Source organism: Amphiprion ocellaris, chromosome 14, assembly GCF_022539595.1.
Source record: "Amphiprion ocellaris isolate individual 3 ecotype Okinawa chromosome 14, ASM2253959v1, whole genome shotgun sequence".
Lineage (NCBI taxonomy): Eukaryota > Metazoa > Chordata > Actinopteri > Pomacentridae > Amphiprion > Amphiprion ocellaris.
The window spans coordinates 31406494-31423856 of NC_072779.1; the positions used below are offsets into that span (position 1 = coordinate 31406494).

Below are 17363 nucleotides of genomic sequence, written 5' to 3' on the forward strand. Positions count from 1 at the left end.
TGTTCCTTTTACACTTTTTCCTCACTGTAATGTCATTTTTCACTGCAATATTAAGTCCTGCGCCTCTATGGAAGCAGCACAACTGTAGCTACAAGTACAAATAACTGGATTTTCTGTAGTATTACACAGATATAGTACCAATAGTTTTTTTAATAAAGAAAATAAATTCAAATTTATTTCAGTACTTAAAGAAAAAAAGCTAAAATCAACATGTAGAACTTTGTTTAAAGTGCTCACAGGTGTCACCAATACTAGTATATATAATAAAAGATGTGTCTCTACATACTGTTGATATTTAACTATTTATTTTATACTTTTTTGTTTTCATACTTGTCACCCATCTGTTTTGTGTCAACACAGCCTCCAGTTCAGCTGAAAAGGTTCTTGAATTTTAGTCACATGACTGTTGGTTCCGGCTGAATCACTAATGGCTTCACAGCTGCACCATGGAGAACAGAATTTTTAGTTTTTTACAGAACAGACCTAGTTAAAATGATTTATTTTTGTCATTTTTTTAAATGAAGCAAATTTTATAAAAAACTCGTGTGATTCTGCGCAGTATTACAAAGATATAGCACAAATAATCATAAAAAAGAAGACAACACGAAACAAAGATGAATTAATTTTGTTACTTAAAGAAAAAAATACTTACCAATACTGGGGAAAAGTTCTGACTCTGCATACTGTAAGTGTTTAACTATTTATTTTATATTTTTTATTTGTTTTCATATTCGTCCCTTCTCTGTTTTGTGTAAACACAGCCTGCAGTTCTTGAGTTTTTATCATGCAAGTGTTGATCCCAGAAAGGTCACAAATGGCTTCACAGCTGCACCAGAGAACACAGAATTTTTTATTTTTTACAGAATCTGGTTCATTTGAAGGGTTAATTTTTTTTTTAACTGACATGCTGAATAAAATGAGTTTGATTTAATGCCATGATTGTAACTTAGATTTCTGATAAGATGTGTAGTTCAAAGAACATCAGAAAATTGAAAATCTGACCATTATTTGCAGTTTTTACAATTTTCTGGCTCTGACAAATGGTGGAATTTTGGAGATTTTTTTGAAAAAATCCTGAATTTCTATCACATGAAGGTTGATCCCAGCTGAATCACTAATGTCTTCACAGCTGCACCAAGAAACAATGAATTTTTGTTTTTTTACAGAACAGATTTTGTTAAAATGGTTTATTTTTTGTCATTTTTTTAAAGAAAGCAAATCTGATAAAATACCCATAAAGGTATTTTGTGCAGTATTACACATTTTTAATGTCACAAAATCATAAAAAGTTGAATTTGTTTATTTATTTCACAAAAATTGAAAAATCAACACTGAAGGTATTTTACTATTTACATTTTTGTCTCCTATCTGTTTTGTGTAAACACTGCCTGCAGTTCAGCTGAAAAGTTACTGAATTTTTGTCATATAACTGTTGATTGCACCCTGAAACCCAGATTTTTTCTTATTTAAAGGACCTGGTTTGATGTAAATGGTTTACTTCTACTGGTAAATTTTTAAAGTAGACGTTTAGAATGTTCTGATTGTGTTGAACTATCTCAAAATTATCACTAAAAAACTGAATTTTTAGGCTTAAGCTTGGGTAATTTTTCCAACAAATCCGGGAGTCACAAATGATTAGTTTAAGGACTGTCAGAAAGTTGAAAATCTGATGGTTTTTTTTGATGGTTTTGTTTCTACCATTTCTGGCCCTGTTGAATTGTGTAATCTTGTGAGATTTTTTGAAACGATCTTAAATTTTTGTCACATGACGGTTGGTCCCAGCTCAGTCACTAATGGCTTCATGGTTGCGCCCTGAAACCCAGATTTTTATTTATTTACAGGATTTGGTTTGAGCTAAATGGTTTATTTTTAGTTAATATAATTTATAAATGCAATATCACTTAAAAACTGCATTTTTAGGTTTAGATTTGGTTAATTTTCCCGACAAAACATAAAGTCACACATGATGAGTTCAAGAACTGTCAGAAAAATTGAAAATCTGACACTTTTCTTTCCCTTTTTACAGTTTCTGGCTCTGTTGAACTGTGTAATTTTGTCATTTTTTTTAAAATAAAAGGGTCACAGAGGGTCAAATGTCACCACGTCGGAACAATTTTTAAATAAAACGGGTTGAATAAAGTGATTTAGATGACGTCTGATTACATACGAGCAGTTCAAGGACCGACTATTCCTTCTGTATTTACAGGTTGTGGTGATAAATGGTGTAATTTTGGCTTATTAAAGATAATTTTCACACCCGACGGCAGGTTTTGAGGTTCAGAAGGTCAAATTAGTTGTTAAATGTCTCACTCATGTATTTTTATCTTTTTCTAATCTCTTTAAACTAATTCTCTACATTTTGGGGGAAGAAGTCATTCATTTGCCGCCAGTTAAAACAGGATTTGGATCACTTTAGTGCCTGCAGGGAAAATACGAAGCTTGGTTGTTTTTAACGGATTAAACAAACTAAGTGTAACGTGTTAATTAGTGAGCTTTAAAACGGATCCCTCCCTCTTTTCCAATCTTCATAACCGATAATCTACCCGGCTGCAAGCAGCGTCTCCGTGGTAACGATCTTCTAATTTAACTCTCATTAAGAAAGCAAAGATGTCTGTGTTGTTTAAGGCAGGTTTTTAGATTCTAAAACCACCTAATTGTAACATCATCCTCCAAAGCTTGGCATCTAATTTAATTTTTCAGGTTTATTAGCTTCTACTTAGCAACATTACTCTAAACTAACAATGAGGTAGGCTGCACCAACGAAGGAAAAAACGCATTTAAAGCCAAAAAAATCAACTGGTTTGACATTAAGTTGATTGAATTTGTCTGGTTTGGACACTTTGGAAGTGAAATTTCCATGTGGGAGGTGTGGTATTATCAGCTAACATGCCTAAACTTTGTTATCTCAGGAATATTCCATGATAATAACATAAATTTAACTCAGCTGCTGCTGAATATGCACTAGAACTGCAACGAACAATCAAATAGTCAGCAAGCTGTCAAATATTTGATTAATCTTCAATTTGTACTTAAATTTTAAGGGAAAAAAGTCTCACTTCTCTGATTGCAGCTTTTAAAGTTTGACGATTTTCTGGTTTCTTTACGCTTGTGTGATATTAAACTGAATATCTTTGGTGTTGTGGATAAAATAAGACATTTGAAGGCGTCATCATGGATGTTGTTTGAACATTTTTCATAATTTTTTTGACTATTTATAGACCAAACAACTAATCAATTAATTGATAAAACAATCAACAGATTAACTGACTCAATTTGACAATTTTTTTTAATGAAAAAATAAGTCAGAATTCTAAGATTCCAACTTCTAAAATGTGAATATTTTCTGGTGTCTCCTCTTTTTTGGCAGTAAATTGAATGTCTTAAAGTTTTGGGCAAAAGAAGACCTTTGAGGAGGTCATCTTAGATTTTTTTTTGGTTTATTTTTTTAACATTTTTCAGAATTTTCGGACTATTTATTGACCAAACAACTAATCAATTAATCAAGAAAATGACTGAAAGATTAATTAACACAATTTCATTGATTATTTATGAGGAAAAAAGTCAGAATTCTCTGATTCCAGCTTCTAAAAGTTTGAATATTTTCAGTTTTTTTTCTTCTTTTTTGACAGCAATTGTGGATTGTGGACAAAGAAAGACCTTCAAGGACGTCATCTTGGACTTTAAATTATTTCTTTTTTATATTTTTCAGAATTTTCTAACTATTTATAGACCAAACAACTAATCAATTAATAACTAAAAGGGTTGACAGAATAATTAACACAATTTCATTAATTATTTATGAGGAAAAAAGTCAGAATTCTCAGATTCCAGCTTCTAAAATGTGAATATTTTCAGGTTTTTTCCTTCTCTATAGCAGCAAACTCAGTATCTTTTGGTTCTGGACAAAGTAAGACCTCTGAAGACGTCATCTTGGACTTTTGTATCATTTTTTTTTTACATTTTTCATAATTTTCTGACTAACACCCCATCAGGTCTTAACATAATTTCCAAGTTCTTTGCTCTAATCGACATTTTTCACCATTTTCTCATCGAATAAGCAAGAAAATATTAACAAAATGACTGAAAAACTGACTGTAAGTGACGAAAAACCCGATGGAACTAATTTTAAACTGATCATTTATAAGGAGTTACTCCATTTCAGTAATTTTCAGTGACATTTAGTTTAGTTTCCCAAATCAAAGACTGAGATCTGAGTTAAATCCTGTCGTCGATGCTCCTGTTGACGGCGATGAGAGCAAAGTAAACATTCCCAGGAGGAAAAGAACAAAAAAAGGCCAAAGCTGGGGGCATGAGAGAGGTGCACGAGGAGCCACCGAGGGGCGACGGGGTTTAGAAAAGGCGGGAAGGAGGTGAAAGCCTTTGTGGTGTCGAGTTGCTCTGTAACATGAGTCCTGCTTTGGGCGTCAGGTGTGTGCAGCTGCTGCTTAAGCTCTGTTTGCAGACAGAAGTTGGGGAAAAGGAGGAAGGAATAGTGCTTCTGAATGGAGGTTTTTCAGCCCGTCCCTCTGGTGCCGTTGGGACGGCTGCCAAAGCTTGGATCGTGGCCCGAGAGAGGGCCATGTGTCCCACAGATGGGCCTTCTAAATATGAGGGGACGTCATGTACAGATGGCCCATCTCGCCTGGGCACAGTTTACAGACTAACGGCCAAATCTGCACAAGACTGGACCTCTACTGATGAACGTCTCCTTTTAAAACAAAGAACCGGACGGCTTTGTTCTGCATACATGTACACACCCCAAAATATATGCAGAATATCGCATAACTGCAGTGTTTTTAGGCTAAATATATATAAACTCAGCTTTTTAATAATCATTTCTCCACCTGTTAGTACCAATAAGGCAGAACTAAACAGTAGAAGCAGATCTGCAATGATTCATGAATTATTCACCAACTATTGCAATAATAAACAAATTAAATGAGCTGTTTTTAAAGAAGAAAAATCTAATTTTTCCAATTCCAGCTTCTAAAGTTTTAATAATTTTGGAGTTCTTTCCTCTTTTTGGACAATAAAATGATTATGTTTGGGTTGTGGGTGGAATAAGACCTTTGAGGATGAGATCTTACATCATATTCTGACTATTTATAGACCAAACAACTAATCAATTAATCAAGAAAACCACTGGCAGATTAATCAAGAAAACAATCATCAATAAAAAAAAAATCTGATGCAACCCATTTTAGATTAATTATTCATAACAAATTACTCCATTTGAGTCATTTTTAAAAGGAAAGAAGTATTTGATTACAGCTGCTAAAATTTGAATATGTTCTGGTTTCTTTCCTCCTCTAAGACACTAAACCAAAATATTGTTAGGATGTGGACTAAACAAGACATTTCAGGACCTCATGTTAGTTTTTTTTAAACACTGATTGACATTTTCCACCATTTTCTGACATTTTAACGACCAAACAACTGACCAATTAACGAAGAAAATAAACATCAACAATGAAAAAATCTGATAGAACCCATTTTAGACAAATCATTCACAAGGAATCACTCCATTTGAGGATTTTTTTAAGGAAAAAAGTCCAGATTTTTTGGTTCCAGCATCTAAAATGTGAGTATTTTCTGGTTTCGTTCCTCCTGTATGTCAATAAACCAAATATTGTTCGGTTACGGACAAAACAAAAAGTTTCAGGATGTTATTTTAATCTTTGGGAAACACTGACATTTTTCACCATTTTCTGGCATTTTAAAGACCAAACAACTGACCGATTAATCAAGAAAACAATCATCAACAATAAAAAAAAATCTGATGAAACCCATTGATTACTTTGTCAATTAATTGACAAAGTAATCAACAGACAAACTAACAATGAAAATAATCCAATGAAACCCACTTTAGTCCAATAATTTTTCCATGACAACCACATTTTGTCAATAATACTTGCACACTTGTGTGAAATGTTGAATGCTAGACTAGAAATGGGAGAATTTTCCAATTATTGCACCTTCTACAGACTTCTTCCACCAGTACATGATGCTCAGAAAGTGCTGGAGACCTGAAGTTTGAAACCTGATTTATTTTTGGAACAACACATCTGGATGAATCCACCACACACAGCATGGGAGTGGTTCACACAGCAGCAAAACTCAGATTTCTCTGTCAAAATGAAGTTTCGGGAACGATTTAAGCCACCAGGACAGACTGATCATCCACATCAGGAGCAGCAAAACGTCTCTTTAGCTTCGAGTTTAAACTGGAGCTTCGTAATCCTGCGGACGACGGCGCTGTAACGTGAATCTGACCGTCCGGCTGGAGGGAAAACATGCATCTACAGCGCTGCATAAAAATAATCAATCCTGTGCAAGCAGAGCAGCCAAATCCAATATTTGTGATTCACAGCAGCTTTAAGAAACAAGCCTCTGAGCACTCGCTGTGCACGACAAGAAAAAAAAACTCAATGTGGAACCCCTGCAGCACTTTTCATAGGAATAAATAGAAAAAATGAACTCGGTGTGTTGCTGCAGACTTTTTTTACACTTTGGCTCGAGTTCTCCACCTGTTCCTCCTCATCATCATTCTAAATTATTCCCTACATTCCTCTCCTTGATTGGGTTGTCTTAAAAACAACCGGCTCTTCTCTTTAGATTGAACGATGTGCTCTGAATAACACGAGCCGTGGACGTTTGGGGGCAGAGAGGTGGTCGATGCAGGAGAAATTCCCTCCCAGAAAGCTGAGGATCAAACTACAGAGGCAGCTGTTGGAGATAAAATCCCTCTTCGACTCCAACCAGCCGCTAAACATGCAAGACGAGGCCTCAGAAAACCACCGGACAGCTTTGTCCTACATACACGTACTCATCCCTAAATACATGCAGAATATCACTAATGCAGTATGTTTAGATTAAATATATAGAAACTCAGCTTTTTAATAATCATTCCTGCACCTGCAAGTATGAAAAATGTAGAAATGTAACAGTAGAAGCAGGTCTGCAATGGTTAATGAATTATTCACCAACTATTTTAGCAATAGACTGAATAATTGAGTAGATTTTTTAAGGAAGAAAAGTCAAAATTCTCAGATTCCAGTTTCTAAAATGTGAATATTTTCTGGGTTTTTTTCCTCCTCTTTGACTTTAAACTGAATATCTTTGGGTTGTCGCAAAACAAGACATTTCAGGATGTCATCTTGGACTTTTTTCGTAGTTTTTTAAAACATTTTCAGAACTTTCTGACTACCTATAGACCAAGCAACTAATCAGTTAATCGAGGAAACGATCGACTGATTAATTGACTCTATTTGACTGACTTTGCATTTTAAAAAAGTCAACATTCTCAGATTCTAGCTTCTAAAATGTAAATATTTTCTGTTTTTTTCCCTCCTGTATAGCAGCAAACTGAATATCTTTGGGTCGTGGACAAAACAAGACCTTTGAGGATGAGATTTTTCAAGATTTACTGACTATTTACAGACCAAACAACTAATCAGTTAATCAAGGAAACAATCAACTGATTAACTAACTCAATTTGTTAAATTTTTGGGGAGAAAAAAAGTCAAAATTCTCCAATTCCAGTTTCAAAAATATGAATATTTTCTGGTTTCTTTCCTCCTCTATAGCAGCAAACTCAATATCTTTGGGTTGTGGACAAAACAAGAACTCCGAGGACGTCCTCTTGGACTTTTCTAGTTTTGTTTTCTTACATTTTCCATAATTTTCTGACTATTTATAGACCAAACAACTAATTGGTTAATCGACAAAACAATCCACAGATTAATTGACTCAATTTGATCAAATTTTATGGGAAAAAAGTCAGCTTCTGAAATAGGAATATTTTCTGTTTTTTGTCCTCCTCTGTAGCAGTAAACTCAATATCTTTGGGTTGTGGACAAAATAAGACCTTTGAGAATGTCATCTTGAACTTTTTTTGTTGTTTTTAGTACATTTTTCACTATTTTGTGACTATTTGCAGGCCAAAAAATGAATCAGTTAAGCAAGAAAACAACTGACTTAATTTGATTAATTTTTTTTTTTTTTTTTTTTTTACAAAAAAAAGTCTGAATTCTCAGATTTCAGCTTCTAAAACATGAATAATTTCTGGTTTCTTTCCTTCTCTATAGAAGCAAACTCAATATCTTTGGGTTGTGGACAAAACAAGACCTTTGAGGACGTCATCTTAGACTTTTATTTTTTTTAATTTTATTTTATTTTTTTTACGTTTTTTTCATCGGAAGGCTGAGGATCAAACTACAGAAGCAGCTGTTGGAGATAAAATCCCGCTTCGACATCAACCAGCCGCTAAACATGCAAGACGAGGCCCCAGAAAACGCCTGAGTTCAGGCTTAAGGCTGGATGTCAGCTCTGCTCCTGCTACAGAAACAGCTACAGCTTTGATTTCTGAAAACATGCCTCGAATCTTCAGGCTTTAAACTGCATACTGAAGCAGCAAATAGCAAAAATGTCCACACAGAATGCTCTTTTTTGGCAGAAATGAAGCCGATTTAAGGAGATCATTTTCAACTTATTCTAAAATATCAACGTTTGCACTGAATCCTATCACTCCAAAATGATCGTAAGTGTTTCAAAGGAAGCAAAAATCAAAGTACTGGCTTTTCGATAATACACAAAAACAACATTTTCCAAGTTTTATCGACTACTTTAACCCTCAGAACCCCCAAAGCCTTCCAGCAGGTGTGAAAGGTCAGTTGTCTGTTTAAAAATTCTCCAAAATTACACCATTAATCAGAGCCAGAAACAGGAAAAACAGTGAATAATGGTCAGATTTTCAACTTCCCGATGGTCTTTGAACTACACATCTGAGGTATTTTGTCAGAAAACTATGCTCAAAATCATGCTCACTTTATTCAGCAAAAATTCACCAAAAATTATTCCTTAAAAAGTAACCAAATTCTGTAAAAAAACAAAAAAATTGTGTGCTCTGTGGCGCAACTGTGAAACTATTTTTGATTTAGCTGGGACCAACACTTGCATGCTAAAAATTCAAGAACTTTTCAATTGAACTGTAGGCTGTGCTTACACAAAATAGATTGGTTACAAGTATGAAAACAGATTTAAAATATAAAATAAGTAGTTAAATATTTGTAGTATGCAGAGTCACCTCTTTGTCACAGTATTAGTGACAGCAGTGGGCACCTTAAACAAAGTTCTGCATGTTTGTATCGTTATTTTCTGGAATTATTTCATTAACCCTCGTGTCGTCCTGGGAGTCAATTTGACCCGTTTTAAAGTTTGAAAATGTGGAAAAAATGTATATTTTCACAGTGAAAACTTCCACATTTTCACCATTTTTGGGAAATTTTTGAATATTTTTTAGTGGAAAAAAGAAATATTGAAAAAACAAGTTTCTTTAAGAACATTCAGAAAAAAATCAACCAATCAACTGTTGATTTTTTTTCCCGAATGCTCTTAAAGAAACTATTAGAACTTTTACTGATATATATGGAATCACTTTAGATATTTTTAGGATGTTTTTTGGAAGATTTTTTTTCATTTTTTGAAAATATTTACTTTTTTTTTTTTTTTTTAATTTTTATTTCTTGCCAAATTTGGGGATTTTTTTTAAAAAATAAAACTTTCAAGGGAATCTTTTAAGGAATTTTCTTTCTGAAGATTTTCCAAATTTTTATAAATTTGGGAAATTTTTTGCTGAAGTTTTGGATTTTTTCAGACAAGCCAACAACATTTTTTGATGCCGTAAATGAGGACAACTGGAGGGTTAAATAATAAAATAAATTGGTATTACATCTTACTACACAAAAGACTTTCTGAGTTCTCTCTACATCTAGTCCGGGTTGTTCTGTTTCCATAGAGGTGAGGACTTTATACTGGAGTGAAAAATGAGCCCACAGTGAGTAAAAATATGACAGGAGCAACAAAACAAACTCCTTGGGGTGCAGAGAGTCAACAGTCTAAATCAAACGAAACACAACAAAAAAGAAGCGACCCCTGACTTGTTCACATCCAACAAACACTGTTAAACGTGTCAACAGCAGCTGATAACTTTACATAATCAGTTAAAGTAATGAAAAGACTTAATGCAATAAAGCGTACGACGTCTGATTGTTCACCATGTTAGCTGAATCAGCGTACAGATGCCCAACGCCGCAACGAGGCGCCATTAGAATACTACTGGGATCAAACAGCACACTCTCTTTAATGAAAACAATGAGCCAATGCATTAGATTATATGGCTGTCGAGGCCGGCTATCACTCAGGCAGAAGCACTAATCCCACATGAACAACTGCAGCCAACAGCTGCACACTTGGTGCTGCATCCAGACGAGCAGAGTTCAGACATTCCCAGGCATCGAGCCACTCAGACGGATGAAGACGAGGTCGGGGAGACCGGCCATTATTTACTAGAGGAGGCCCAACCCACAGGGACGCCTCATGACTCATGTTTGGATACTTCACTACTACGTTACATGCCGAAAAAAAACCACTTTCTCTTGGCTTATCATAATTAAAGAGAAAGAACTTGTCCCCAACATAATGCAAATACAAACAGAATCTGATGCAGAAAGGAGGAAACTAGTCGACAAACTAAACCAAACATTCATGCTTGAACATTTACACAACACTCAGACTTACAGCACAGTTGCAGCTCAAAGAGTTTCTTTTCATACTGGATTAATATCTTTCAGTATGACCTTGTGGTCAGCTGATTTCAACATCTTAATTATAAGATTGGTAGTTTCAGAAATAGCTCATCACTCTGAATCTCACTGTATCTGATTTATTGATCAATAAATCTATATGGAACACAATGAACAATAACCTGAACCATTTCCCAAAGCTTGTGTGTTCATTTTCATAACTGACTTATATGACATTTAGCAAAAATATTAAACTGGTGATGCTATATGATCCGAAAAATTGAATAAAATGCTTATATTTGAGGATTCAATATCTGAAATTGTTAATAATTTCATGTCAAACTAATAAATTGCTTGATTAGTCATTAACCACATCAAGTCCTTCAATCGTGTAGTAATTTGACCAAAAATAATGTTTAAGATGTGCAAGAAATTAGAAAGTGTCACTCCTAAACAAGTCTGAAGCTTATTTCACATAAAAGTGCTCTTCATGCTGATGAAGAAAAACCTAAAATGACTTCAGTCACCAACATCTGTCCATCCAGAAGGAAGTGAGTTCTGAGCCACGTAGTGAGCTTTAATCAGTTAAACACCTTTAGTTTCTGTTCTGAATTTGCCTCAAACAAATACTTTGAGTTCAATAATATGTGACACCAAAGTTGTTTTAAATGATCAACTTTACACGTCAACCTTCTCCAGATCATCATCAGTGAGTGCCTCAGAAGTCAGCTCAGTTCTTCTGGAGTGTGTTGGTACGTATACTGGTACGTATACATGCAACCATAGATGCACAACCACAGATCCAACCTGAATTATGTCTGACAGGCCAAAACAAATGCTACCCGAAACATGATTAAACTAAACATTTTCAGCTTTGTCCTCTCTATAGGAACAGTCAACCCAAAACAGATAATCTAAGGTTAAAACCTCCAATCTGTCATTGATGAAACCCTTTAAAACTCACATCTGGGCATCAGAAGTACATATTTAGATTTTTTTTTCCATAAAAACAATCATTTAATGCCTTAAAACAGCTCAGATGTGACTCTAAACTCGTTGATTCCTTGAATACCTTGTAAAGGTTGATGCTTGAAATCACCTGGATTTGACTGATTGATACTTTCTGTAAATCAAAGTTTGAGAAAACTTGCAGTTTAACGCTTGGTTGATTCATTTTCCTTCGTCATTCCTCAAGCATGTTCCATAATAAATTACAAACAAGTAACACAAACAACCTACCCACTTAGCGGTCCACTAACTGTTTACCTATTCAGGTAAAACAGTTGACTACATAAAAATGAGTTCCTGTTTAATGAGCTAAGCGATAATTGGCTCCTACATACACTACTGTTCAAAAGTTCGGGGTCACTGTGAAATGTCCTTAATTTGAAAGAAAAGCATTTTTTTTCAGTGACGATAACATTAAATGAATCATAAATACAGTCTAGACATTGTTAATGTGGTAAATGACTATTCTAGCTGGAAACAGCTGATTTTTAATGGAATATCTCCATAGAGGTACAGAGGAACATTTCCAGCAACCGTCACTCCTGTGTTCTAATGCTACATTGTGTTAGCTAATGGTGTTGAAAGGCTAATTGATGATTAGAAAACCCTTGTATAATTATGTTAGCACATGAATAAAAGTGGGAGTTTTCATGGGAAACGTGAAATTGTCTGGATGACCCCAAACTTTTGAAAGGTAGTGTACATAAGGATACGGAAATTATAAGACAGTGTTTGAACTTTTATCCATGTGCTAACATAACTGCACAAGGGTTTTCTAATCATCAATGAGCCTTTTAACACCATTAGCTAACACAATGTAGCATTAGAACACAGGAGTGATGGTTGCTGGAAATGTTCCTCTGTACCCCTATGGAGATATTCCATTAAAAATCAGCTGTTTCCAGCTAGAATAGTCATTTACCACATTAACAATGTCTAGACTGGATTTATGATTAACTTTTATGTAATCTTCATTGAAAGATGCTTTTCTTTCAAAAAAAACTACATTTCTAAGTGATCCCAAACTTTTGAACAGCAGTGTACATGTCAGTAAACATTGTTTTCTGCTCAAGTCTCCTAAAATTGAATCCAAGCTGTTAACCTGCACACCAACTAACCGACAAGAGCTGCCGTGTTCATGTGGTGGGGATGTAAATTTTAAATTATTTCCTTAATAGATAATTGGTGGCTTTATCAACAAAAAACTGAATGATCGTTTGCATGACATGAAGCCAGGAGACATCATGATGTGACTGGTTCAGCAGTTATTAGACCTCTGGCTTAGAGTGACACTGAATTAAACTTCTGCTTCAGGAAAACATGAAAGTTCTAACCGGCAGTCATTAATCATCACAAGAGATCTTTTCATGGTTGCACTTTACTGGCTAAACTCCCACAATGCTCTCTGCTTGCCAACAAGGAACTGACGGAAGTCCAAGTGACCACCTTATTGGGTCATTAACAATAAGAAGCTCCACCTGGTGGCGTAGCCAGGTATTACAGCTAAAGTACAACCTTATCTGTCTGCCTTATCGGTTAGTATATTTACAATCAACTAATTTAGTCACAGCAACAAATTGAATGTTAATCATTATCATGTATGGAACAGTAGATGCAAAGCTACTGAGCATATGTGGAACAAAGTCCTCCCAGTGGAGAAGAAAGTAGTAATTTGGCAATAACTACATGTTCATTGTGCTTACAGCTATTAGTGTCCACGAGGGAGAATATTCAAGGCTTAAAACTACTCTCTGTTGCATAATGAACAGTTGTATTATTGGAGTAATTTCACGTTTGAACCAGAAACCGAATCCGAAGAAGAACAAAGACACGGAAAGTCCAACCCTGAAAGTTGACAGCATTGGTTCCTTTGGTTTGTTACGTATTAATCCATGTTCTGGAAACTGTCTATTAAGATATGTCAGTCACGATATGTCTTCTAGTGTACATATTTGTTAAAAACACCATATGAACATGTTAACAAAGTAAATAACTTGATTTTCAGCACTATATTTCCAAGCATAAACAGTACATAAAGTCAAACAAATTCAGTTTAAGAGCTCTGTTTCTACCATGGAAGCACTTTCAGATGTTAATTCAAGTTAAAGAATAAGGCTGAAGTCTGTTTTCTATCCAAAGCTCCATCTATCGATATTCTCGGACTTTTTCATTCATCGTTTTTGGTGCTTCAAGACACAGTAAATGAGCTGCAACTTGCAACACACTTCTTTGAATAGGTTTATTGTGGATTTTGGAGTTTCACTGATGCTGTCAGTGTGAATTATTTCATCATTATTGGCTAAAAAGTTACCCAGTGTTTCACTAGGCATGTTGTGGATTGTTGGTGTTGCAGTAGATAAAGTTTTCTGGAGGGATTTCTGGTTGAATACTTGATTTTTTTTTTTTGTTTTCGCACCCTAAACACTGCGTTTAAAGTGGGTTTTAGACATCAAATGCTGCTGATTAACACCGACAGAACTGTAGGTTTGTGAACCGTGTAAGTAAATGTGTGTTTAATTGTTTAAGTGACAGATGTAAACCCCTAATTTTCCCAAACAGAGAGTTAATGTTGGGTTTACATCTACTTATTGGATGTCTGTCAGACATTCTGCACACAAAGAAACTGAGGATCCATCAGAGGCTTCATATGCATAAAAGGATCAAGACTTGTTTGGTTAAAAATGTTTCATAATGTCACGAGCTAATGAAAAAGAGGGGAAAAAAGCCCGTCCGTCGCATCCACTTTGTGCTCTGTAAATGTCATCATAAAAGCTCTGCCACTGCTCAGATTTACTGCCCCACCGAGCTTCCCGGACCACTTCCCATTCTTGTAACGCAACATGACCATCATACTGATGAACTCCAAGATCAATAGCGGTTCGCGTACGATGCATCAACCGAGCTGCATGTTTGGGTTTGTGCTCGTACACAGGGCGGCTTCATTTCCATGCAGGAGGGAAGCTTTCAGCCGCAAATCGTATTGGAGTAAAGAGCCCTTCAGGGTCCATTAGGGAGCCGGTCAGTTTTGGTTTAGAGGTCTCTACCGGCGACCCACGACCTAATCCAGAAACAGACAGCTTTACTGAGTCTCCAGAGGAGGTAGAGGGGAGATGAGGATTAAATAGAGGTAACCCAATTAAGACAAGGCTGCTGGGGTAAAAAAACAGGGATTTATGGGAAATAGACGGATGAGGTCAGGGCAGAGTGAGTGTTGTCCTGTTGTGAGACGCTACGAGGAGTTTTTATCTTTCACAATCATATATCGATTAAAAAAGTTCAAAAACACATCATGGTACGTCCTCATGAACTCAGAAAATTCAATTAACTCCTTCACAATAAGAGAATTCCAGTATGAAAGGTAGTGCTTACAAAAAACACTTGCATATTACTATGAATCTACTTCTGAAGGCTTCATAGGCGTCATTAATTTCCCTTTTACCAAACAGGGCTGCAGCTACCATCAATCTGTTGGTTATTTCTATAATAAGTCCATTGTTTCATCTATAAAATACCATAAAACCATGAAAACAACCATCACTAACTCTAAATGACGCTTCAGATAGTTTGCTTTGTCGAACTAACAATCAGTAAGTCAAACAAACTCTGAAAATTTCAATTCAAACATTGGAAAACATGAAATACTTCCACCCTAATGACCTATTTTAATTGATTCATCTCAGTCTATTAGTGCAACAGAGCATCTGAGTTACTTTAAGTAGCTTTAACAGTCGCTTTCAAATTCACTCAAACTTGACATTTTGACAAAGCAGCAGTCCTCGTTTACCACAATACATAACCCAAAATCAACAAACAAGCTGCAACCAGCGAACACGAGACATTTTTACTGAAAATTAGATTTTCTGCTGATCAACTTTCAACCACTGACTGTACATGAAGATGGAGGAACCCTTTGTGACGTCACCTTGGGGTTTTGGTTTGGTGACTCCAGTGGGGTCCGGCGCCTCCCGGCTCCAAAAAAATCCAAAACTGAGCAAAGAGGTAGAGCCGATGCAGAACATGGACACCATCCAACCATCGATTAAAGCGACCGCACCCTTATTTATGCAGAATTTTCAGAGATAAAGCAATTTAAACTGCTGCGCTACATAAAAATGAACCCCTGTACAGTTGTCATGAATGGGGAAACTAGTAAAAGACACTAAAAACCATCTTTGTACCAGGCTGTAAACAGGATTATTTCTGCTGCAAAGTTCTGACATGAGTCTGTGGAGAGGTATTTTTTTAGGAAACCTCAGGCGGCTTAAGGTTACTGCTTGGTTCAACAACTGAGTGTTTGACTTGGGAAGATAAGGGCACATCAGGTTACACCGAGGTGATGCCGCTGCCTTTACAAACAGGTTAACGCCCAAAATAACTCAGTCAACAATGACTTCAACTGCTCCACTGATAACCCGGAGCCCAAAATATCTGCTAGGTTTGCTGAAAAAACTTGAAACTGTCGCGAAGACTTGATTAATCTTCTGTCGGTGGATTCATTTGACATTTTTTCCAACTCTAATCAGTATTATTTGGGTAGATTCAACTCTGTCCTCAAATTATCTGGTTATAAATTAAGGTTAAACAACCAGTTAATTAACCAGCTTCTCATCTATAACTGCTTCTCTCTCATTTAAATTATCACAAGTTGAAAACCTTTGGATTTTGGATTCTAGATCATAGGAAACAAGACATCTGAACATAAAACCTTGGACTCTGAGGAGCGATGAAGCACATTTCTCACAATTTTAACTATAAATGTGGATGTTTTCTGCAGACGCAACGAAATGAAACTTAACTGAAGCCCTAAACTACAAGGAATCCATGCATGACTTCAAATCTTTACATCTCCTTGAGGAAAATAAGCCACAACTTTGCAAGAAATATCCACAATCTGGTTCTCATAAAGACAAGAAAAGGAAATACAGACACTAGAAGTGCCCTTTGCGTAAAAACCAGCCTCTTGTGATTTTACTGTGGTTTAACTGATGAAAACCATCTCAGAAGCGGTCGGTCTCCTGGCTGGACTCTTCTAAAACTGCTGCTGTGGTCCTTCAGATGTCCACATTAAACCTTTAATAACTCCTCCAGACAGACCTCCACAAACACGCGCTCCGTTAATTAGCAGCATCAATTACGCAGTAATTAATTACACCTTTATGCGTCTAGGGAACACTTTCTGATCGAAAATAAGTGAAAATGGAGACTCAAATAATAAAAAAAATGTCAAATTCGTGGCACATATGAGCTCTCACAGGTAGAAACAGGCTTTGGAAAGCATCCGAGGAAAGCCGCATGTTGTTCTCATTCAAACTCGAATAAACCGCCGTCCGACACTCAAGTTTTTTAAAAAGAAGGAACAAAAAGGAGGTTTTAAATGTGGTTTAACTCACCGCTCCAGCTGAGCAGGCACACATGGAGGAAGATGGGTAGAAAAGCTCCGTGCAGGAAAGACATGTTCTCCGTATGCAGTCCAAAACAAACTGAGGCGAGCTGCGCGTCGAGGAGAAGTTAGGAGGAGGAGGAGGAGGAGGAGGAAGAGGAGGAGGAGGAGGAGGAGGAGGAGGAGGAGGCTGCCTTAAAGCTCAGTCTGCTGCTCGGTCCTCCCATTGTGCAGTGGAGAACGCAGCTTATCGGTGTTTTCTGCTGCTACAAATTCACACAGAGCACATTTCTTCTCGCTAGAAAGTCCTCAAGGTCGGACCTTATCTCACCTCCGCAGCTTTGAGCCTCAGTCAGCCTGTTGTTCCCACAATTCAGCTCAACCAGGACACT

At 36.2% G+C, this 17363-nt stretch overlaps 1 protein-coding gene across 2 annotated transcripts in view; it reads right to left on the reverse strand.

The window, feature by feature from the left end:
- Nucleotides 1-17120, reverse strand: part of mcama (melanoma cell adhesion molecule a) — a 100170-nt gene extending 83050 nt beyond the window's left edge. For both annotated transcript variants that reach the window (XM_055017302.1, XM_055017301.1), the window contains exon 1: nt 16982-17120. In XM_055017302.1, coding sequence (XP_054873277.1) covers nt 16982-17045 — 64 coding nt within the window. In that variant the 5' untranslated portion in view covers nt 17046-17120. The remainder of the gene's footprint in view (nt 1-16981) is intronic.
- Between the last annotated feature and the right edge of the window lie 243 nt (nt 17121-17363).